Source organism: Podarcis tiliguerta (assembly GCF_965153285.1).
Source record: "Podarcis tiliguerta genome assembly, chromosome: 7".
Classification (NCBI taxonomy): Eukaryota; Metazoa; Chordata; class Lepidosauria; order Squamata; family Lacertidae; genus Podarcis; species Podarcis tiliguerta.
Window position 1 is genome coordinate 21768507 of NC_139540.1, and position 24461 is coordinate 21792967.

At 39.0% G+C, this 24461-nt stretch overlaps 1 protein-coding gene across 49 annotated transcripts in view; it reads right to left on the reverse strand.

The window, feature by feature from the left end:
• RIMS2 (regulating synaptic membrane exocytosis 2) overlaps window positions 1-24461 on the reverse strand; it is a 348259-nt gene that overhangs the window by 134940 nt on the left and 188858 nt on the right. For 21 of the 49 annotated variants that reach the window (XM_083450382.1, XM_083450383.1, XM_083450373.1 and 18 more), the window contains 6 exons: window positions 20189-20236; window positions 17562-17692; window positions 14295-14466; window positions 13270-13423; window positions 9938-9964; window positions 7058-7126 (listed from right to left, as the gene is read on the reverse strand). In XM_083450382.1, the coding sequence (XP_083306508.1) occupies window positions 7058-7126; window positions 9938-9964; window positions 13270-13423; window positions 14295-14466; window positions 17562-17692; window positions 20189-20236 (601 nt within the window). The remainder of the gene's footprint in view (window positions 1-7057; window positions 7127-9937; window positions 9965-13269; window positions 13424-14294; window positions 14467-17561; window positions 17693-20188; window positions 20237-24461) is intronic. The other 28 variants (XM_083450342.1, XM_083450375.1, XM_083450374.1 and 25 more) reach the window with 3 other exon arrangements.

Consider the following 24461-nt stretch of genomic DNA (forward strand, 5'->3'; position numbering starts at 1 on the left):
AACTAACGGTACAGGAATGGTGACATTTCACTTTTTCTGTTTTGTTAGATTTGTACAGATGGCAGAAAAGTCGCACCCTGGAGAAAAGATGTCGCAATATATAATGCTGTCAAATTTTAAAAATAATTACAGGTAGAATTTATACACCACTTTTCAGATTGCTCACAGTGCTTCACATGTGCTGCCCAAGTGAAGACACTCATAAGGGCATAATGAAAGCCCTGCTGTATCAGACCAAAGGGACATCTAGTTCAACACCCTGTTTCACACAGTGGCCTACCAAGGGGAGCCCCGAAGCAGGAGAATGGTAATAGCACTCTCCTACTAATGTTCCCCAGTGCAAATATTCAGAGGTATGCTGCCTTTGTTCCTGGAATATCAGAAAAACCAGTAGCTGTTGATATTCCCCATTAATTTCTCTGTGACATCAAAGTTAGTGGCCATCATTACATCCTGTGGTAGAAAATTAAATAATTTAACTATGTACTCTAAGAATAAGTATTTCCCTTTGTCTGTCCTGAATCCCCCATCATTCAGGTTCATTGTATAACTCTGGATTCTAGTACTTTGAGAAAGGCAGAAAATCTTATTGCTATCCCACTTGTTTGCCCCATGCCTGTTACTTGCTCTTTTTCTAAACTAAACTGAACTCAACTAAACTAAACTAAAACTCTCTAAAATCTTTTTAGTTTTTCTTTTAGTTTTTTCTAAACTAAAAACTCTCAAAAGTTGTAAGAACTTGTTCTTGACCTTGCTTTTCCCAGCCTCCCTCCCATTTGTGCTCCTTGTGTGTCATAGCTTTTTAGTTTGTAAATCTGAGAGTGGCCACTCTGGAAGACTTTTTGGCTAAAGGGTAGGGTGTAAATGCCTTAAATAAGCAAGGAAATAAAATAACATTTCTTATAGAGGACTTGCTCCAGCCCCTTGATTCTGCACCTTTCCCAACTCTACAATATCCTTGTTGAGATGTAGCAATCTCAGTTTTCCAAGTATGGTCACAATATAGACTCGTATAAAGGCATAACAATATTAGCAGTTTTATTTTTAAACCTTTTGATACGTTGCTCCCTAACTCGCCTTTTCACAGCTGCCGCTCACTGTGTTGATGTGTCAATTGTGCTATCCCCCATAATCCCAACGTCTCTTTCCTCATCAGTCACTGCCAGCTCAAAGCCCATGTTTTGGGAATTTTTGCTTCTCTTTACATTTTCAATGAACTACATTTGCTTTTTTAATGCCTATTCACCAACTTTGCGAATATTCTTTTGGAGCTTTTCATACCCCCCTTTTGTTTTTATTACCCTGAATAATCTGGTACTGTCAGTAAATTTGGCAACCTCACTCCTCATCCCTAACTCCAGACCAAGCCCCAATTCAGATATTTGAGGGGTCCTGCTCTTTATACCATGTTCAAAGACTTTCCATAGCCTGGCATTCTTATTGGCTCTCATTTCAACTCCATGTCAAACTTTTCTTTAAAACAAACAAACAAACAAACAAAACCTTGTTCAGCCCACTGCTGACTTTTTTCCTGTTTTCTTGAGCCACAGTGACTCCCAAAAATATTCCCTAATGGAATTTCTATATGCATCTCCTCCACTTTTGCCAACAACATGTGGCTTTGGTGCTTATGTTCTGTCTGAGTTTTTAAATAATTTTCTCCTTTCCTCATTCTTTATCTTTTCCAAGGGCTCCCTTTGCATATATTGCCCCTTCCTTAACCACCATGACTTAGGCCTACTGGTCTTATAATTTCCCTATTGCACTTGCTCTTCCCCCATATACTTCTGCAGTCCTCAGTATATTTAAACACAGTTCTTCCTGTCCCTATAATTCTGAGTGGGTCTAATCCCAACCAAACTTTCACTTTTTAAATAAAAGCTGGGCTGTTCATGAACATTGTACAGTACTGTTAAAAGTTTAATTAACTCTGCAGTTGAAATGCCACTGAACATTCCATGACATCACAGAATTACCGCTAAGATGGGTGGCTAGATGACATATTCCTAGCCCCATACATCAGCCTTTGCCAACAGAGATTGTTCCAATAAACGGTACTGCCTCACTTATTTTGAATCATTTAATTTCCTGTACATCAGTATCCACTATGACAATTAAACTAAACATTCAATAGTCAACATAAAAAATATTGGGGGGGGGGGGGATTCATGGAGGTTACAGTAAAGTATGAATTCAAATTTTCATTTATCAGGTTTAAAATAAAGTGATCCCTTACTTGGAAAATACTAATTTGTGGTATGTTACAGCTAATATGCTCATAATGCATTTTCGCTCGTTCCATGGGGGAGCCCATTAGCGCTGCTAACACTTAGTATCTTAATTAAAAATCTGGAAGGCTGGGGGAGGTTGAAAATATGCCCATTCAATGTGCTGATTATATTATACAGGGAGCTATTACAGAGACAAGGGAAGACAGAAAAACCATGAGACAGCCTTAAGAGAGCTTCAGCCTGTAAAAATGCAACTTAATACATCTAAGGCATAAGAATCAGCAAAATTATTTGCAGGGCAGTAACCATATCCATTACCTTTAGCAGAAGGCACAGATTTACAGCAGTCTTACTAAATTTATAGGTTCTCAGTAGCTGTTAAGAATTGATTTTGGAAACTGCCAGTCCAATGATACATTACAAACAAAAGCGCTTTAGGAGGGGGCAATTTGGAGCAGAAAAGTAGCAGGAAATACTGCTTCCCTGTTCCATATTGCCTCACTCAAGCCACTTCTCCTGCCATGGGATTGCAAACTGGAAATATAGCTTTGAAGAGTGATTTGGAGTAGAGAAGCATCCGTCAGGCAAAGAGTCAAGCACTGTCTCTCCCTGCCACATGTAATTCTGCAAACCTGTCTGGGCCCCAAATGCTTCTGCTAAATCTGGGTACTCTAATGTGAGGTGGGTAAGGACCTGACACAGCAGCGGTGAATTAACATGGAAATAGCCCAGCAGACAAGCACTCACTTGTATAAGGTGCAATCTGGTGAAGCAATTGTTTCCTGCATAGCAAAAAATCCTGAACTATATTCCAACATTTTAAAGTAGACATGTGGGGGGGAGGAAAGAAAGAAAACATTTCAAAGCTCTATTATTATCTTGTTCACCTCCTTCTTTCACGGTTAATTTATGGCACTCCAAGGAAGGACTACAGAGACAACCATTTTGTCCACACATGGGCTCCATGCATCAGCATTGGTGACCATATGCTTGAGATGGTAGACAATTTTGGTTATGGGTTCCACCATAACCAGCAACTTCTTCATCGACACTGAACTGGACAATCATATTGGCAAGGCAGCCACGACAATGGCTCGTCTCTCCAAAAGAGTATGGGGGAATGTGATGCTAACAACCAATACCAAGATGAAAGTCTACAAGGCTTACATGTTGAGCACATTGCTTTATTGAAGTGAGTCATGGACAACTTAAACCTGCCAGGAAGAACACCTCAATTCCTTCCATGTGTGCTGCATCAAGATGATTTGCAGGACACAGCCCCAACCAAAGATGTGCTGTCCGAATCCCACATTCCCAGCAAGTTCACACTCCTGTCTCAGTGATGCCTATGCTGGCTTGATCATAGTCACAGAATGGAAGATGGCAGGATCCCCAAGGACATGCTCTATGGGGAATGATCAATGATCATGGCCAATGATCACAAATAAGGGAGCTGGAGTCTCCAACATTTGGAGAACACAATATTGCCTACCCTTGCCTTATGGCATGTGCCACCACTCTAGAAGTCAATCCATCACTTTTAAACCTCCCCTTTCCAAATAGCATTGGCCTTTAAATCTCCCCCACCCCCTAAATTACTCCCTTGAGGAATCCCAACAATAATTGGGACTACAGTGAGAAGGGGTATTTATCTCACTTCAGCCTATGGCATGGTCCCCATGAAAAGTCACCCCCTTCCTAACCCCCCCCCCAAAAAAACCCACCCCCAAACAAATAGGACTAGGGAAAGGGAGACTGTGCCCTGCCCTATACAGGGTTTAGGTTGCAGGGAACCTTTCAGATAACCAAGGCTATAATGAGCACAGACAACACCAATGTCCAATTCCAGGCACACAGTGGTTCTAATCAGGAATGAGGCAAGCTGAGTGGCAGTCAGAGGTCAAAGTAAGCAGAAGATCAGGTACAAGACACAGTGCTGTCAACAAGCTATTGTTCCAGCAGCTCTACCAGCCTTGCATGGAGGCTTCAAAGCCAGAGCTGTCAGAACTGCACCCTGGGCTCAGCTGCAGCCTCTTAGAGGTTTCTGCAGAGAGTCCTCTTCATGAGGAGAGCTGCTCCTGAATAGTCCTTTACTCACTGGGAGTCCCCTTCTGCAACAAAACACTCCTGACTGTGAGGGTGTCAGTCTGCCTCTTGAAGCTCTGCCATTCCCAGGGGTTGTTCTGTCTCTGCTTCAGATGCTGAGCTCCCTCTCTGTAGAGAGGGATTCTTGCCAGTTTCCCTTGAGAGTCCTGGCTTGTCCTCAGTTGCTGTTCTGGGCTATTCCTAAGTATCTGGGGGCTCCAAATCATCTTTCGCCAGATCATTCTTGGAGGAGGAGTCATCTGGTGAGGGCATGGCAGACTACCCACCCATCTACAGAAGGCTATTTAGATTCCAGAGGTCTGGAAGCAAGCTGAGAAGTTCCAGCACAGAAAGAAGGAACAACGAGGAAAGAAATGTTTGTCAGCATCTCTACAAAGAAACTCTTTGTCTTCAAAGTGCTCTCCTGGCACAAAGACTATTGAATTGAATGTGGTTTCCACTGACAATATTTCTTTATGTAATATTTGCTAAGAAATACAAACTAGATGGGTACAAACTAGATGGGTTTTTCAAACAAATAAAGTATAAAAAAATTAACACGTGCCAATCAGTACTGTGTAAAATCCCTCATCCTAAACATCCTGAACTATTTCCTAGAAGAGCTCTCACCTCCAAGCTTTCATGAGTATTTTCTTCTGAGCTGTCATCTTCTGGACTGAATGTCATACACACATTTCCACCTTATGGATGATAATGCATATCAAAATATGGCACAGCTATTTGACACTAACAGGGTAAAAGCTGTCCAGTTTCCCATTTCATGACAATATGCTACTGCTAGTGAGAATGAATTGCAGATATGGTCACTGTACTACATGAACCTAATTTGAGACTGATTCTGGAACTAGCACTCTGTTTGATGACAAAAAGGAACGATGAACAGGTACTTCCCATTCTTTTAACATGATGAATTAGAGACCATTTGTGCAGTGTGCCTAGGTCCTATAAACTGATCTGCTTTAAACATGCTACTAAAATCCAGAATGGATGTAACATCTGCTTACTAAATATGCTCTAAAGGAACTGCTAACAATAAAATGTTCTTATGCCAAATAACTATATCTCTCTATGATGTACTTAACAAAGCTCAGGCAAAAGTGAAGCTAACAAAATCCCAATAGGGGATGACAGCAGTTATGATGAGCTGCCTACAACCGCTGTGGTTGGATAGCATATTTAGTTTGTAGCTGTACTTGCTGTTGGGGCTCCTGCATAAGATAGCAGAGTTGTGCCTTCCTATATTTCAAAGTGTTAAACTATTTACATGCCAGAAGAGATGGGGAGGGGGAGGGGACAGAAAAAGCAGCTTGAAGTAAAACATACCATGTGATACCTGCACTCCTTAGAAGGAATTAACATTTCCACTTGTTCATCACTTCTGCTGGGATTCCAGATCCCATTAGCATGCCAAGTTACCTCATGGCATGTCTAAACATGGTGTGTGGAGTGCCGCAGGGCGCAATCCTCTCCCCGATGCTTTTTAATATCTTTATGCGCCCCCTTGCCCAGATTATCCGGAGCTTTGGGCTGGACTGTCACCAATATGCTGATGACACTCAGCTCTATCTGCTAATGGATAGCCACACCGACTCAGCCCCAAACGCATTGACCAGATGCTTGGAAGCTGTGGCGGGATGGTTTCGTGGGAGCCGATTGAAACTAAATCCTTCGAAGACAGAGGTCCTATGGCTGGGTCGGGATGGCATGGGGATGAGGGACCAACTCCCTTCTCTTGCGGGGGCCCAATTAGTGTCATTGCCTTCTGTTAAGAGTTTGGGTGTAATCCTTGACGCCTCCCTTCCCAAGGAGGCGCAGGTTACAGCAACAGCCAAGGCGACATTTTTCCACCTTCGCCGCATCAAGCAATTGGTCCGTTACCTTTCCCGCCCCGACCTGGCCACAGTGATCCATGCGATGGTCACCTCCAGGCTTGACTACTGTAATTCGCCCTAAGCGGGGCTGCCCTTGAAGCTGTCCCAGAAACTCCAGCGGGTGCAGAATGCTGCAGCGAGGCTCCTCATGGGGTCTCTGCCATGGGAGCATATTCACCCGGTGCTTTTCAAGCTGCACTGGCTCCCGGTGAAGTACAGGGTCAGATTTAAGGTGCTGCTTTTGACCTTTAAAGCCCTTCACGGCCTAGGACCCTCGTACCTACAGGACCACCTCTCCCAGTATGCCCCACGGAGAGCCTCAAGGTCCATAAATAGCAACACCCTAGTGGTCCCGGGCCCTAAGGAAGTTAGATTAGCTTCAACCAGAGCCAGGGCCTTTTCAACTCTGGCTCCGGCCTGGTGGAACGCTCTGCCTCATGAGACCAGGGCCCTGCAGGATCTGATTTCTTTCCGCAGGGCCTGTAAGACAGAGTTGTTCCGCCTGGCCTTTGGCTTGGAGCCAATTTGATTCCCTCCCTCTCTTTTTTTCTTTTCCTTCTCCTCCTGCGATGAGGCATTTTAATATTTTAATGTTTCAATATTTTAATGTTGTATTTTAATTTTGTTTTACGTTGTAATCATTCAACTTGTTTTTATTATTGCTTGTTAGCCGCCCTGAGCCCGGCCTTGGCTGGGGAGGTCAGGGTATAAATAAAAAATTATTATTATTATAAACAAGCAGACAGGTTTTTAATTAAAACACAACAATGAAAGAGTAAGCCAATCAACTTATCATGACAAATTATAAATATAAACTTTTTCAGTGTTAAAATCTTATAAAATTGTTACCTGACACTACTCCTATTCCATCATCGCAATCATAGTCTGAGACTTCACTATCACTTATTCGTTTGGACCCTGCCAAAAGAAAAAGAGGATCATAGGATTAATTATAGCTGTTCTATTAAATGAGTATTACATTTATTAAGGCTTGCTGATCATTGTTAACAAGGCTCAATAGCTTTCCATGTATGCTTTTGTCTCCTATAAAACAAATTATAGCTGTGAAAAGCAGAGAAAAGCAGTATTTTAAATGTTAATGGAGTGATCACAATACTTACCAAAATAACTAGAGCTTCATCAGCAAAAGCTGGCCCAAAGTCTATTATTAGACCTTAACGCTAGGTCACGTAAGAAAAAATTGAGACTCTGGTTTAATTTTAAATATGCTTACCCACTTCTCGGTTTCCGACACAACAGCAGGCAGATATTGTTCAACAGTTTACAACCACATTTAACCTATTTGTCAACAATAAAATAATCCTATTGGACAGGAGGGGTCACTTTAGCCCTCAATGTATATACAAATAAGATATGAAAGGACTAAATCATAGAGCTGAACAAGCTAGTAAAGATAGTCGAACTGAATGATATTGAACTTGTATCTTTCATATACAGTAGAGAAGTTTATCTCCCTCAGCTGTTGTGTATTTTCCAAATGTAGTGAAATTAAGCAACAGGTAGCACAGAATAAGCTCCTCTCCTTCTTCCATTTTTGCAAGGAGCAAGGGTACTGTTATTCACTGTACACTGAAACACAACATGACCTCAATAAACACGTCCTTCCACTTAAATACCTTGCCTTTGTTTTGACAGCACAACTGTTCTGTATTCAGTGTACAAATAGAGCTCCATATTTTGGGTATAACATAAAAGCTATTGGAAATGGAAAACACAAAGAACGGGCAACCAATTTTATATGATTGATATTCTGAGGCTGAATTCATGAACTGAACGTGCTGCATTTGAATTGGTATGTAACTCAGCTGATGAATTATACAACATGCTATAGGATCCACATTAAGAATAAGAAATACTTAAGCATTCATATAGCAGAAACAAGAGCTAAAATGTCTGAAGAAAGAACATCCTACTTATAATTTCTCTAAGCGCAAAAGGAAGACAGACTACAGAACCAGCATTCTACAGTTATTTGTACTAATTTTGAAGCAACCCTTTTGTAAGCCCCTAAAAAGAAAAGAAAATTAATGGCTAGCAAAAACAAACAAAATCAAAACAATTTGATTTTCTTCTGTGACTGAAAATGCAGATGTAGTCTGTCATTAGCAAGACTTTTGGATTGGTTTTACCTCAAAGTTTGAGCTAGAGAACACTGACCAAAAGATCTTGGCATCAAATTAGTGGTATCAAATTACTGGTATCAGCTTGTAGAAATTGAACACTGAAATACTATGAATGGATGGTGCAACTGAGAAACCATATAAACTCAAGTCTCAGAAGTATTGTTCCTGGGCCTTATTGTTGTTATTCATTGTTGTTAATGAGTTGCATTAATGGAGAGTTAGCACAAAAAGTGTGCAGATGGCACAGAGTTGGAAAAGACTACAACTATTTTTAAAATTAGAATTAAGATCCACTAAATGTAAACTGAAAAACTTAGCTGTAAAGGAAAAGGGTAAGATCCAACATAATGTTAGCACAAGAAGCTTGAAAGTTGACCTCATTGTGCAAGCAGTAGCACACCAACTTATCTCTCACTAATAATAATAATAATAATAATAATAACAACAACAACAACAACAACAACAGTGGTTGCACAACATAATTTGCAAGCATCAAAAACCCATTAGAATTGGATCTTGTGCTGTGCTAACAACAAGGTTCTGATGAACAGACTAGCTGTTGTGTGAGTGGACTGCCACAATTGTATTTTTGACATTGACAGTGCCAAATAAAGAATGAGAATGCTAAAAATAGTGATTTTTAGAAGAAAAATACTGGTTGATTAACCAGTCATGAATCAACTTTTAAGCAAAGGATCTGGGCTGTGTATGAAGGAATATTGCTAAAAATTAATGATACCAGCTGCTGTACAAGATTCAACCTGTTTCATTTTTGTACTATATGCCTTATGACAACTTACACAGTAGGTTTTGCTTGCTATGAGGATTTGTGAAGGAAGATATTCTAGGGGACAAACCCTTCTCCCTCTCACCCTTCAGTGGGCAAGAAACAAATGAAGCTGAGAAAAATTGAGAAATGCTCTGTACTCCCATCACTTAGCAGCCTGCCCATCCCACCTTATTTCTCTTGGTTGTGGTGGTGGTACTTTTAACAGGAACCATGGATGCATTACCTTTGTCAATTATGTGAATTAAACCTGGTTATGGTATTCCAGTTTTGCTCTAACCAATATAATACAATATCACGTTTCTCGTGAATTCCAAAATACTGAAGTTAATTTTTCGCTTTTACTTCAGCACTTCATTGTCAAAACCTTTTAATATGGGATGGTATTCAACTAGATTTTGCTCAGACTAGACCCATTGAAATTAATGGATATCGGTAAGTTGGGTCGATTAATTTCAGCAGGTCTGCTCTAAGTAAAACAGTTGAATATCACCGATGGCTGTCTCATTTCACAAACTGTATACCAGATTCAACAAATCTACTAATATTATTATATACACCTTCACATGGCGACAAAACAAATAAACAGTCCAGAAAAACATTGGATTTTTTCAGCAAATGCTTATAACACTAAGCAACTAAAATGAGAAATAACGCAAGGGCAAGGGCCTATCTCTGAAAAGCAGAATAAGAAACCCACAGCAGTTGAACTGGTGCACAACAAGCAGCAGAAGCATTTTATCAACAAAATAAATGGTGTATATGAAGCAAGCAATACACAGCATGCTCATAATTTACCTGAATTATATGAATAAATGCCTTTATCTGGAAAAAATGTTAAAATGAAGTGATATCAGAAACAAATACACGAGGACTTGACATGCAACAGGCATGTGTATCACCTGGCAACTTAGTTTTGGATAACAGTTTTATGTGGAACAGCTAGTTAAAACTTTACACTACAATCCTATGCATGTTTTTCTTAGATTGAAATCTCACTGTGTTCAATGGGGCTTACACTGCATTAAGTGTATTTAGAACTGCAGCCTAAGAGTTTGTTTTTTAAATCCATACAAACCAGAATACAATAGTTCCTGCAAACTGAACCACAAACACTATTCCGGCAAGTATTATGATATTATTTTCAACATATTCTAACGAACAATGTAATCCTATCCTCAAGCTACACCACCAAGCAGGGTTAGGGTTAGGACAGCCATAAAATTCCTCATAGTGGAAAACCACAATGATGACAGTTTAAGAGACTTATGCCTCTTATGCAGGACCGTAGCTAGGGGGTGGTGAGGTGGGCCCCCGCCAGGAGCGCAGCCGATGGGGGGGGGGGTGGCGGCGCAAAATTGGCTACAAAATATGTCCATAAATATAAATATTGATTATTGCCTCATAAGAAATGGTTTTAAATAGGGGGTGAATTGAATGGGGGGGTTGGAGGAGAGGTGGAAAGAAGAGCTAATTTGTCCGTGGCTAGGGGGTGCAATCTGGGCATTTCTGCTGGGGCGCAAGATCACCTAGCTACGGTTCTGCTCTTATGACACCAAAAACACATCAAGATCAGTCCTGGGCAAGTCCCCCTGGAGAGGACGTAACAAAGTTAGGATCCTACAACTGAAAGGACTCTACTTACAATCAATACCCGCCTTATCTCTGAAGGCAGGAGGAACCTAAGAAGGCCCTTGTTGTTTTGACAGTTTATACTGGAGCAGGCAGACCTCAAGGTACTCAATCTCAAGACATCTAGCACTTTGAAGTTGAAGTCCAACACCTTGAATCATTCTTAGAAATGAGCTGAAAATCAATGCAGCAGCCTACAGAAATGCTGGTGATGTTTTCCATAGGCCTAGTCCCAACCAGCAATCTATTTGCTTTATTTTAAAGCAACTGAAGTTCTCTATCAGGGCTGTCCCACATGAAATTTATTGGCAATAAGCTACAACTGTTTCTTTCCTGGTAGTCATATAGCTGTCACAGGAATGGGACCCTTAAAATAAAGCCTCTCCTCCTTGCAGAGGGGAGGAGCTGTGAGCAGGAGCCGTTTCCCAAGTTGGCAGGGGGTGTTTCGGCCCCTGCCCAGCTATCCCGGCTGCCGCACCACACCCCCAGGTAGCCAACCAACCAGGTGGAGGCTTGGGGGCGGGGTTTCATCACTCAAACGCAGCCGGGTGTGGCCATCAGCTACCTCTCCACTTTATGGGTATTCCAGTAAAGGAATCCAGTGGTCGTGGATCCTGTCCGACGCCCTTGCTAGTGGTTAGGGCCATGGCACGACCCCCGGTGACATCAGGAGGAGCTTTTAGCTGTATTTGCATCAACAGGCTCCTCCCACTGGTGGTTAACCCTTGATAGACTCACCCCTCCCTGAGGGGGTGGAGTCACTTGCTATGGTTTATCCAGTGCCTAAGCCAATACCTCTCACATGCTGTTAGCAATAAAGTTGTGGCCTTTTTTAGCCTTTAACCTTATATACTGTGTCCATGTGTCTTTCTTATCCTCAAGCGGGTGGCGGGTCCTTGAATCACAGCAGAAAGGTTGCAAAGCCTTTAGATATGTTGATTTCAGAGTTCATTCCCCAGCTGACACAGTTCATTAAAACCTGTGGACATCTGTCTCTGCTTCTTTGACCATGAGCAGAGAGGGGGCTTCCCCTTTTCCTATTCATCCTACCTATCTTCACAGTTTTGTTTTTACTTTAACAGCCCTCTAACATTCTTTCTGATATACTGTTCAAATCCTATGTATATGCTGTGCATGTTTTCTCAAAAGTTCCCCAAATTCAATGTGATTTCCTCCCAAATAAGTGTGCATAGGATTGCAGCCTCAAATAACTTATCCGTGCATTACAATACAAATTATAATCATATCACCTGCGCAGAAACCATTCAAACATGCAAATTAACAAAACATGCCCAAAACACCAATTTCATATAGGAGAAAAAATATGTGGACATATGAAGAAGAAATAATGTATATCATTATTTTGCTTTGGCCAAAGATCCAGCTAGTTTAGCATTCTGTTTCCAACAGTGGTCAGCCAGATGTTTCTAGAAACTTACATGCAACTTCCCTTCCAACTCTACAATTCTATGATTTCATATGAAACCCTCCCCAATTTGTTGCAAGCAACTGCTATTTTGTTGCTGCTGCCTTATAACATGGGGTTCCATCTCAAAACCATGTCTAATACTTTAGCAATTCCAACATTTTGAAACTACCTATCCACTGAGGTGCATCTCATCTCAAAATTATACTTTTAGGAGGAAGATGTGCCTTGTTCATCAGGCTTTGGGAGGTGAAGTGTAATCTGTCTCAGGTTAGTTTTGTACTGAACTCCTTGAAGTTGCAAGTTTTCTTGTTGTTTTTAAGGGTTTTTTTTGCCTTTTCTACACATGCAACAGAATGATGTAGTCAATGAACTGTAAAGTCCTGAGATGGTAGAATAGAACATATGAAATATGCAGGTGAGGGTCACATTTTATTGGTCCCCATGTAAAAAAAAGGGGGGACTTGTAAACAGTCAAGAGTAATTTTGGCATAGAACTTTGTTTATATGGGGCCAGATTCAAAAATGTGACTCATAACCCTGCAGTCTGAGGTAGTATAATTCACTGTATCACTTGAGGATTACAGCTCCTCATTCTGCTCAATTTGTATGTGAGGAAATCACATATAGAAGCAGAAGTCTCATTTAGGAAAGTTGCATTAGAGGTAGATCAACTGTCTGTTTAGTAATCAAATTTCAGCATATCATGATTTGAAGCATTCTATTCTCCTGCAGATGTCTGTGCATGAATCCTCAAATTATATATATTCACCATTATGAAGTGCATATTAGCTGTTGCAAAGGCTAATGAATGATATACAAAATGCATTATATCAACATTTTTCATACATGATTGTATGGCTATGAGAAGGGAAAAAAACCCAGAGGAGGCAAGCATGATGTTTCTTAATATAAGTATGACTCTCCATCAATAAAGTTCAGTAAAAATACTGAAGTCAAGAAAAGCTCAATATTACAGATGCTGGTTTTTCATTGTATGCACCTCACCTAGAAGAAATACATTTTATTCCACATAGAAATGAATATGCCTTTAATAGAACGGAAAACCTACTTTGCAACCTTCGCGTGGGACTCTCTCCATGAAGCTGTCGGCGTGGCAAATACGGTGAAGGGTGGGGAAGTGGCAATGAGGAGACATCATGTGTCTGAAGTTTGTACCAATGAGGCTCATCATCCAGCAGTGCTGTTTCTAATTCAATTAGAATCTAAAAAGAGAATAAAACATGTCACAGTGCAAAGCACCACTTGCACCATAAATGTTGCATAAAGTCTACATTACGTTGTAGTCACATATTTCCAGCATATCGTGAAAATTTAATGGCCACTTTAGTTTCATAACAAATCTCTGTATTAGAAATCAATACGAGGAACAATGCAGTAAAAATGTGTTTAGGTCAGAAAGAGTAAATGTGACTAAAAGTGCAACCTATCTTCAAATTACCCCAGCTAGATGAGGATTACTGATGTTGCCAAAAATTGTATTTATCTAGCTCAAAAACTGAACTTCATTACAAATTGAGCACTATATCCTCGAGAAATTCTTCTCTGGCTTAGAAAGTAAATTGAGTTTCTGGTTAGATTACTGCAATGCATTATATGTAGAGCTGACTCTGAAGATGGCTTGGGAACTTCAGCTGGTGTAGAATTTGGCAACCAGATTGCTCACTGGGGCATGATTGTTTGAGCATATTGCGCCAAGCCTGGCCTGACTGCACTGGCTGCCAATTAGTTTCCGGGCCCAATTCAAAATGCTGGTTTTGACCTATAAAGCCTTAAATGGCTCAGGAATGCAATACCTCAAGGACCATCCCTCCCCATACAAACCAACCTGGACCCTGCAATCATAATTAAAAACAAGTACATTTTACATTAAATAATATAACATAACAACATAACACAGGACCACAGAACAGAGCAGCAGTTCACAGAAATGCAGAAGGGGAGAAGAAATCTCAGTGGCTGTTTATATCAACAAACCCACAGGATTACTCTGCCCAACAAAAATTACATTAAATATATTTTTGACACACCCCCCCGCAATAACTCTTAATAGGCTACTTAAAATGCTTTGAATACCTCTCCTAAAAATTCACTTTCTTCCTCACGAACACGTGCTTGGTCCCAAAGAGTAATTTCCAACATTCGTTCTCGAAATTCTCTCCGATGAACTGGAGAATAAATGAATGTTTGGTTCCATTTGGGCTCCAATGTTTTCTTTACTGTTTTTGTTCTTCTTTTGTTCTTATCACTGTAATTGAGAAGTATAAATTAAGTGTTGCTATTCCATTGAATATGTGATTTATAAAACAAATGACTGCCAGAAGAAGATGACAAAGGCTTGCTTGAGACTTGCCTTCAGAAACTTCTTTGCAAATATATACAGCAAATACAAATGAATGCTCACAAGACCCCAATACTTTTCTATACGTAGGCATGTTCCTTATATTGTCTGAAGTAATGCTTTTTAGGCTGAAATCCTTTGAGTGTTCAATGGGGCTCACCCCCAGCTAATGGGTTCTAGCCAAATAAATGAGAGTAAATCCACTGAAATTAATATACCTATGTTAGTCATGCCTATTAATTTCATTGGGACTACTCTGAGAATGACTAACACTTAATGCAACCCAGTGTGCAGGGTAGCCCTCCAGATGTTTTCAGATTCCAAATCTCAGTATGTCCAAACAGCATAGCCAATGGTCAAAGGTGATGGAAGTTGAGTCCAGTAATATCTGGAGGGCAGCACATTGGCTGCCCTTGTGTGTAGGACTGTATATGACTGTGCTGTTAATTTAATACTGCATAGGATTCTGGTGTTAGCTTCATATTTCAGGCACAGGCCAGTATCCAAATAGCTTTTTTACACATATCTAATGACATTATTTTACTCGTTTCTTGAAACAGCAGACTCAGGTGACATACTAGAAACAATTAACATTCCTGTTCCAAAAATGGTTTGCCATTTGGCACTTGGGAGTGCTTTTTGAGAAATCCAGTGCCTCCTTAGGTATGCAAAACTAGTGCGCAGTCCTTTGGATCCAATCCTTGGTCTAGTTGTTTACACAATGAACATGGTCATCTTCATCATCTTCATCTCTTTATTTGTAGGCTAATTTTCCAAAGAACTGTGCCCAAAGTGGCTTACAACATTATTGCAGAGTAAACTTTCATGCGTAAGTCCAAATAAGATGCAGTTAGTCTTTAAGGAGCCACAGAACACTCTTTTAGTATTATTGTAAGAGATGAACATGGATCTTCCCTACTGAAATTGCTAATACACCTATGTATAAACTTCTGCTAAGTTTATTTTTAAAACAGCACCTCAAGACAAGATTTATTATCACTGGCACAACTTAATCTAAGTTGATAAAAGAAATGGCTCTCTGGATCTTACCCAACGACAGAATCAAACAACTTACTTCAGAGTAGCTCTCTTATTATCACTAAACTCCTTTGGAATATGTGGATTTTTTAATGTAGCCTTAATGACTTTATTTTAGACACTAAAGATTTGTTTACTTTGGAGAATTGAACTAGGTTATATTGGACAAGTTTCTCCTGTATAATTTGTTTAGTCAGAACTTCACAGCCTCACCTAATTAAATGCTTGAGTTGTTTAATTGCACTTTATTTCTAGCAGGTTATTTTTCCATATAAAAGAGATTTATTTTTGCCTACTAAGCTTATTCTTCCGGGGGTGGGGGAGGCAGGGGAGAGACTGCTTCACTGTTAGAAGAAACCAAATTCAATAGAACAAGCTACTTTTACTTTTGAACTTGAAAGGAAACACCCAGAGTAATTAAAGGAAAACATCTACACTATTTGCCTTAAAAGAAAAGCAACAACTGTGAAAATTATAAAAAGGAAACATACGGCACTATAATTTCAAAGTGTGTACATTCTGGCACTTTCTTAATAATTAATAATAAACAAATTGCATTTCTTCTATACGTACATAGTATATGTATATGATACACCTACAGATGGTAAATTGCTTGGAAAAAATGCTTTCTGATAAAGATATCATAGCAGTGCCTTTTAACTGGCCCAATATATTGTGTGGAGGGGTGGGAATTATATGAACACTGACAGCATATTGCAAACTAGTATCAAAATTACCACAAGATTCAAAAACAAAATGTCACAATTTTGTCTCATGTTTAAAATACCTAATTTGGATAGTTATAAGAATTCATAGCTGGTTGAAAATTGCACGTTCTAAGAAATATGGATAGTTCTAAAAAACTGAAATCACATACTTCAAAGCAAAGCAAAGCAAAGCAAAGCAAAGCAAAGCAGGAAAACATCCAAGTGACAATGGGCTCTTCCATTTTTTCCATTTGCACAAACATCTCTGCTTAGCCACTAGAATGATCCTCCCTCTCCTCCTACACCACATGCTGTTCAAGGGGTCATTCTGACTCTCTCCAGATACAATTTCAAGGCATGTGGCAGAAAGACAGGTGGGGAAACCCTACTGAACAAGCAGAAATCCTTACACAGGGCTTTCAGTGGCAGGGCTGGTTAGATTAATCCCTACTACAGTTAATGTAGTTATACAAAGTTATTTTTTTTACTGATCACTGACCATAATAAAGAGGTTGATCAACTGATGGTTATATAAATAGGGAATTACTAAGATTTGTCATCTCTCCCCCTGCTGCCACAATTTATTTCTCTTGATCAAGTTTCTCTTGGGCTTTAGCAAAAAGCACTGCCAAATCCAAGGTGTTCCGGCTCTTGCAGCAGGTTCAAGGCCAGTGGGACTCCACTTGCTCCCCACTGCTTCAGCTCTGGACCCATAACAAACATCGTCAAGCATGCCATCTGCTCAAACTTCTTCGATGACTTCCAAGGTCAGATAGTAGACATGGTCTTGCGCTTGCTGAAGAAAAACAAGCAGTAGGCCACTTGCATTCATTCTGCCACTCACATTTCTAACTGCACTAGGAGGGCAGTGTGCATGTGCAGCCTTTACCAATCTAGAAGGCCTGTAGGACAGCGTGGGGTTGTTCTGAATCATCATATTTTCCTGCCACTAAAGACCCTGTAAAATATATGTGTAACTCTCAACATCCACTCACAAATTCTCATTAAGGGTTATGGAAATATATTAAGATTGTTCATTGTGTTAACCAGGATTACTGCAAGCTACCACCATAGTCAACATTCCTTTCTCAAATGTCTGAGAAAAGCATAGTTATTATTACTTAGATAAACAATGGTAATTTGAATAGGCACATCATTCAGTAACTGAGATATGACCAATACTAGTTACCAAACATTACTATTTTTTCCACAGAAATTTAATTTAAAGCAGTTAAGCCTTTTTTTTTTTCATCCTACCTTCTGTCAGGAAGAAAGTAAATCTTAACATAGGGATTCCTCGGCCTCCCATCTTCCCTTGAAGGAAGATCCTTTGCACCCAATATTGTGACTATCAACTGGTGACCAACCTTGTCATACCACAGTTTTATCTGTAAAGAGAAATTATGCATTAGTCAATCTACTTCTTTCAAAATACAGTTATCCTTAAAAGTAAATGTAACTTTCAGACTTCCACTGTATCTGTTTTACTATTACAGCATAGGTAACTTCATGGCATTCTAATTTGTAGCCTTAAGGCCCAAAATGATAAATGTGATGAAACTTATTTTGCATGTATAATCTGTTTAGCGCTATATTACATATGTAAAAATATGCAAAATTGTTTACTTTTGTTATGTATATGTGCATGTCTGGAGCAACAGATATGCTAACATTTTTATATGCAATATGAATTCATGAAAGACTACTTCAGATTTTGATTAGTATTTGTAGAAAGACCATGAAATAAAGTTGTGTACATTACAGACCTGTTGACATTACAGTAATTGTCCTGTTAAGGCATTTTACATTCAGTTTACAGAAGTCTTCTACATGCAAGTGTATGGTAACCAACTTACTACTTCAACTCTGCACTGTACTTAAAGGTAATATGGCATTCACTCAGCCTTTTTTATTTCAATTTTTATAAAACAAATTCATCTGCTAGATTTGGAATAGCTTACAATTCCTGAAAAAACCTAACCAATAGAATGGGGAGATGACAGAACAGGGGTATTTAAGACTGAGGTTATCATATGGTGATCTATGATTATTATTATCACATGTCATTTGCCATTTGCTTCATTTTAATGGAAGCAGGAACTTTCTCCATAGTGCTGAGCTGTGGCCCTCACTCTTTGCAAAGAAAGACTGGCCACCTTGTCAGGGCTATGCCATTTCGTATTTACTCAAAACAATCCTAATTCACTTAGATATACCTTTAAATGTAGCAATAATTTTAGGAAGTTACAATCGACTTAAGAGTGTTTACATTTGTAGAAAATCAAGAAAATATTGTATTGGTTTCTTGATTTCTATTTCAGTGCAGATAGGATATCCATATTGCTTAGATGTAATCTGATTTGAACAACATTGTCAATACTGGCTAGATAATATACAGAAGGGAGAAATCTAATGATGTCCACCTGGTTGAGCAAAAGACTTCTCATTACACAATGGGACTTCCTCTCCTTGCTAAGAAAATCTACTTCAGGATTTGTCTCAATTCTCTGGAGCAGATTTTTTAGGTGAGGGGTGCAGTTGGAGGAAAGGGAAGGGAAGTGCCATTGAGCAAGTGGAAATCTATTCATGAAACACTAGATATCACCCATTATTTTTGAAGATTCTTTTCCTTTGATTGGGTTTTTAGTTAGGGAGGAGGAGCTTGCAGGAGCTGAACTGGAAGAGTTGTCTGAATACATCTTGGATTAAGATACATCTTAGCATTCCCCCATACTGTCCACCCAACACAAATTAACAAAAACTCTGTTATGAAAATGTTTGCAAAAACATGCCCTTATTTTTATTCTGAAATAATAATTTTGCATTTTAGTGACTTAATAAATTCTGAGAACATTATGAGGCTTAATGCTAGCCAAAGAATTGAGAAGGCATTAGGATTTGCATGTAGACTTGACTCTCTGTCTCCCATTAAGTTCTCTGTGGCCTGTTTCATGTAGTTATCTTTTAAAATAAGTGCTTTCCTTTCTAAACAATAACAAAAACTATAATTCATGTAACTCTGAACTTTCCATTTTTATATTTTCTTAAGCAGTGAAAGAGCATGAAAAGAATAAGCTTATACAGCATTTATACAAATGATGAGCATTTCCACAAAAATATTTTATAACAAAAGCAGGTAATGTTCTCCATACAAAAAATATAAATAAAATGGTAAGCATGCAGCAAAGCAAGATAAGCATTATGACATTCTTACAACCTACAGTTGGGTTAATCTACAGTACCTTAAGGGATTCCTAATGAAAAAAGGCAAACAACTTGTACCCAAATAAGATCAGAATATAGTCATCCCTAGTACTCATGGGAAATTGTTTTGTAATCATTATTGTTTTTAATATTTCAACTAATGTGTCAAAATGCAAGCAAGGTACACATTCCTTAGACAAGGTACAAATTTATTTGCCCGTCTTCTGCTCAGGGAACTACTGTCATTTGGAAAATGCAAAAAAGGAAATTTTGTAATGAAAATGTGTGATTTAAAGAGACACCAACCTTGATACAATAAGGCCAAACATCCAAAGCATAAGATCAATTAATTCTAGTTCAAGGTATGTATTTAAGCAACACACAGTTATTATCATTGCTGAAATCTGTGCTTGTTTAATTAGATATAGAAAAAAAGTAAAACTAAACACTAGTTGTCTCTTTAAATTTTAGTTTAGTACAGTATTCTAATCACCATGCAGTTTCAAGCTGCTCACAAGAAAATATGAAATTTGTTAATATGGTTTGAAGCAACACATTAAAATTAAAATGGGAAAATGGATCAAACTGTGACATTTCCCTACTATGCATTTTCCAAGTCAAACAAAACGTAGGAGAGGGGAACACAACTTTAGTTTCTGTCAGGCAGATGAAGCCTTTACCTGAACCCTAGGAACAAAAGGCGCTGTTCTTCTACTAAGGCTTTGGCTCTGGTAAGCAAAATTAAAGAAAAAGCAATAAAACAAAACCAAAAAGACAACACGCTGGAAACTAAAAGACCAAAAGTAAAACAAGGACACACAACTTTAATAAAACACTGCTTTACACCACAAACATGTTTATCTAATGAGAACTGTTAAATATGCAGTGCATAAATTAAATCTGCAATTGCATTATTAAAAAACTAAAATTCATGTATGTTCCTCCACCAATCATACTTTCAGCTGAATAAGAAATAACACAACCTGTTTCACATAGTGAGTGGCTTGCGTTAAAAGCTGCCTTATTTAGAAGAGGGAGACATTTTTATGTGTGCAATGTCGGTTATAATAAGTTAAGACAGTGGTGGGAACCTGTGTTCCCTCCAGATATTGTTGGACTCTTATCAGCCACTGGCAGCATAGCTAGCAGTCAGGAATACAGCAACATCTGGTGGATCACAGGTTCCCCACCATTAACTTAAGGTATAAAAAAACTAAGGTTACAGTCCTATACACACTCATCTGGGAGTACCGTAATTCCCATTGGACCAATAGGACTTAGTTCTGAGTAGACATGCTCAGGATCGCACTATAAGAAACACTGAGTGGAATTCAACATGCCACAATTACAAACATTCCACCTGCCCCAGCATATCTGCTTGCCAGACATAATGACCCGCCCTCCTCCCCGATGCTGTTCTGGGGGTTATCTCAACCCCCCCAAGGCAATTTCAGGGGCCGCAGGAGGGCGGAATGAGGGGAAGCCCTCTTACACAAGTAGAAGCTCTTGCACAGGACTCGTTTGGTGAATCCGCCCATAATAACCAGTATAAAATGATGTATCAGAGACATAGATGCAATTCATTAGCAGATCTAAGACCATATATTTCATAATTTCTCATCAATGTTTTCTTTACGGTTTCAGTCAATGGTAATGGGGGGGGGGAGACTGTGTTTGTTGTGAGCACTTAGTATTTCTAAAATAAAGCTATGATACTCCAAGCTTATAATTAGGGGCAAAGCACAGCTAAGGTTAAGATTTTCAATGTCTGAAGAAGTAACATAAGAAGTAACATCTCCTGAGATTATACAGAATGCATTTTCTCTAGCACTGAGCAACCACAGATTGCATGGATTTTAAAGGCAGGGTTTCCCTGCATCTTGAGCTTAAAAATAAACCAATGCTAAAGTGGAAAATGGCAATATAGATATCTGGCACAAACTGGTTGAAAAGAAAATCATACAATAGTGGTAAATATAGCTGTGAATATATACTCTTAGAAAATATGCTGCATTTCATTGGAGAGAGCATAACAATATTTAAATTTTCTTTTAAAATAAAGTTTACAAGTTGAGTAATCATAGTGGGGACAAACAGAAAAGCAAGCACTGTTAGGGTGCTTCCAGGCGAATTTACAGCAAAATCAGTGCTACTCATGCACACTTTTTTGCACCATCCACAAAACATTATTGTGATCAAAATGTCAGCCTGTACTTTTTATTGGTTAAATCCAGATTTACCCATCTGAGACAAAATCTAATGACTGAAAATAACCTGTTACACACCCACAGTCATTGCTGGTATAGCTTTCCCATTTTAATGGGCAGTTTGTCACCTGTGGTGCAATGTTCTGGTGTGTGACCTCTAACACCACATCCTTACTTTCATTTGCTTCTTGCCTGAGTAACAGCTGGCCATTTTGTTCACAGTTGACCAAAGGATATAAGGAGCATGTGAGCCTCTATGTGTTATGTCAAAAGAATGGACCCCTCTGCTGTTGTAAAAGTTTCCCCACTTCCCATCCATTGTGTTGGGAGGCAGCCAAGCCAATATTTAGCTGCTCAACCACAAGTGGGGGCAGTGGGGGTCAATGGTTGCATTTTTCACAGGCAAAATGACCCTAGCATCTCCCAGTAAAATATTGTGGGTCAGTACAACTGGGAAATGTTTTATTTTACTTAAAGCATTTCTATTTTGCTCTTCAATTTCCAAAATCCCTAGAATGCCCTACCATAAAAGTGTAAAAGGCAATAAAGAGTGCATATATTATGGGGAATAGAATGTAGGCTGGGTGGTTAAATGTGAGGAATCAGCAATTATGCTCATTCACTGGGACCCTGAAGAGTGTGCAGATAATCTGTCTGCAAGGAGGGAATTCCACACATTTCCAAGTCAATGTGCGCCTATCAACTGGCCCGTAGTGGTTCTGGTCCTTGCACTCCAAGGAAGGGCTTCTTTCAGAGCAGCCTGTAACTAGCTGCCTCTTTCATGGTAAGCATCCTTATTCCCAAAATAATATCAAGACTGTACTTCTAACTCAATTAAATGCTTCCTAATTCATCTCCTTTTGCCCTCTGCCTAACCAGAAAAACTGGTTTCAATTTAAGCTTCTTTCTTGGATGCAGATGATGATGGTTACTATGTAAATTTGTATACTGCACTTTATCTGAAGATCACAGGGCGGTTCACAACACTCAAGATACATTGCAGATCTCGCTAATAAAGGTTGTTTTGCTACACTTGCTAAGTAGTTGTCCTTCAAAATGTGCTATATCAACATCAAAAGGAAGAATCAGCTTATGCTGAGTATATTTGAGGAATGTTAGTCTGTTTACATAGCCTGTGTGTATGGATAAACCCCAAAGTAATTTAGTTGTACTAAACAGGCTTTGAACTGGTTTAAAGTTTCATTACAGTCAAGAGTGCATAAATGTTGTGAAGTAAATAATAAAATACATGACCAAATGGATTTTACATTTTGTTGTAAAATGCATACGCTGGTAAATAAACTGTACAAAAGTATCCTGAATAGGATTAGCTCTAGTCCTAATCAGAGCCCCATCTGAATTCTTTTTGACTTCATGATAAGGCAAATATTTTTCATAAGTATTGCTTATGCTAGCAAACCAACAATACATTTCTGTCCGTTTCTTGCAGATCAATATATTGCTAGTAGCTCTTCTGACATTACAGAGCAGTTATATAATTTTAAATCATTATGAATATTTTCTTCTTTACTGATTGCTTTTCCTCACACTTCTGCAAAGATTCAAAATGAACTAATGCATCCAATAAATAAATAAATAGGTAAGAATAAGTATTTGAATCTAATCAACTAATTAAACAATATAATCCCTTCAAACCACAATAATCATCACCACAACACCAACATCTTGAGATTAATCCTGGTCACTGAAAGTTTGCCTTTTGAAAAATGTCAGGAAGAAATTCTACAATTATGGACAGGATTTCACACAATAGTACAGAATTGGCTCAGTTTTAGTAGATTATGACAGTAGAACAGAGCGCAGAATTGCTCTATTAAGTGTGTATACAGCTGAAGCAATGTCAGCTTTTAAAAACAAAACCAAAGGTGTACATTTCTTCCAGGAAACTACAGTAATGTGCTTACAGAGAAGCACTTCACAGTTAGGAAGTCATCACATACTGTGTTCACTACAAATTCTGAACAGTTTTAAAAGTCAGTGCCAAGGAGAACAATAGTCTAATCCCCAAGGTTACAGAAAGCTGCCTTATCAGACTGAATTAGTGAAAAGCACCCTTTGCCAATATTGTAGTTTCAAGTACCATGAGATATCCAGGAGTATGCAAAGCAATAATACAAGCCCATATAATAAGAAATCAAAATATGAGTATTTCTATCATTCCTGTGTTTCTGGCTTTAGTTTCTATTAAGCTTATCTACATGAACAACCCCCCCCCCAAGCCCCTTATTCCTCAGATTTTTGATGGCTGCCAATGAGTGACAAAGTTGCTTTCACCACTTTTTATGTCAGTCATTATAGCATATGTGTCAAAGAACCACTTGGTGCTAAATGATTGTCTATCCACCACCTGTGTTTTCAGGTTGAGCCTTCATAACAGAATTGCTCCACACGTGTTGGTAATTTAACTGTTACAGTTATTTAAAACTTTGTTTATACATCTCCCTTGCAAGGTTCTTAATGCTGGCCTACAGCAAGTTTTTGCCTGAAGGAAGGAAGAGGGAATCCAGTGACTCAGTTGTACTCAAGGGAACAGTGCACAGTTCATTTGTGGTTCCTGAATACAACTGCAGCATATGGGTCAGATGAAAAAGAAAGCAGAGTTGTGAGTCATCTAAATATTGACTCCACTTCAATATTATGCAAGATTTCCCCAGCTGAACAGTAGGATGAGCAAGATGGACTCCTGCAGTACTTCATACGGCAAATTCCTCTGAAGACATGAGCA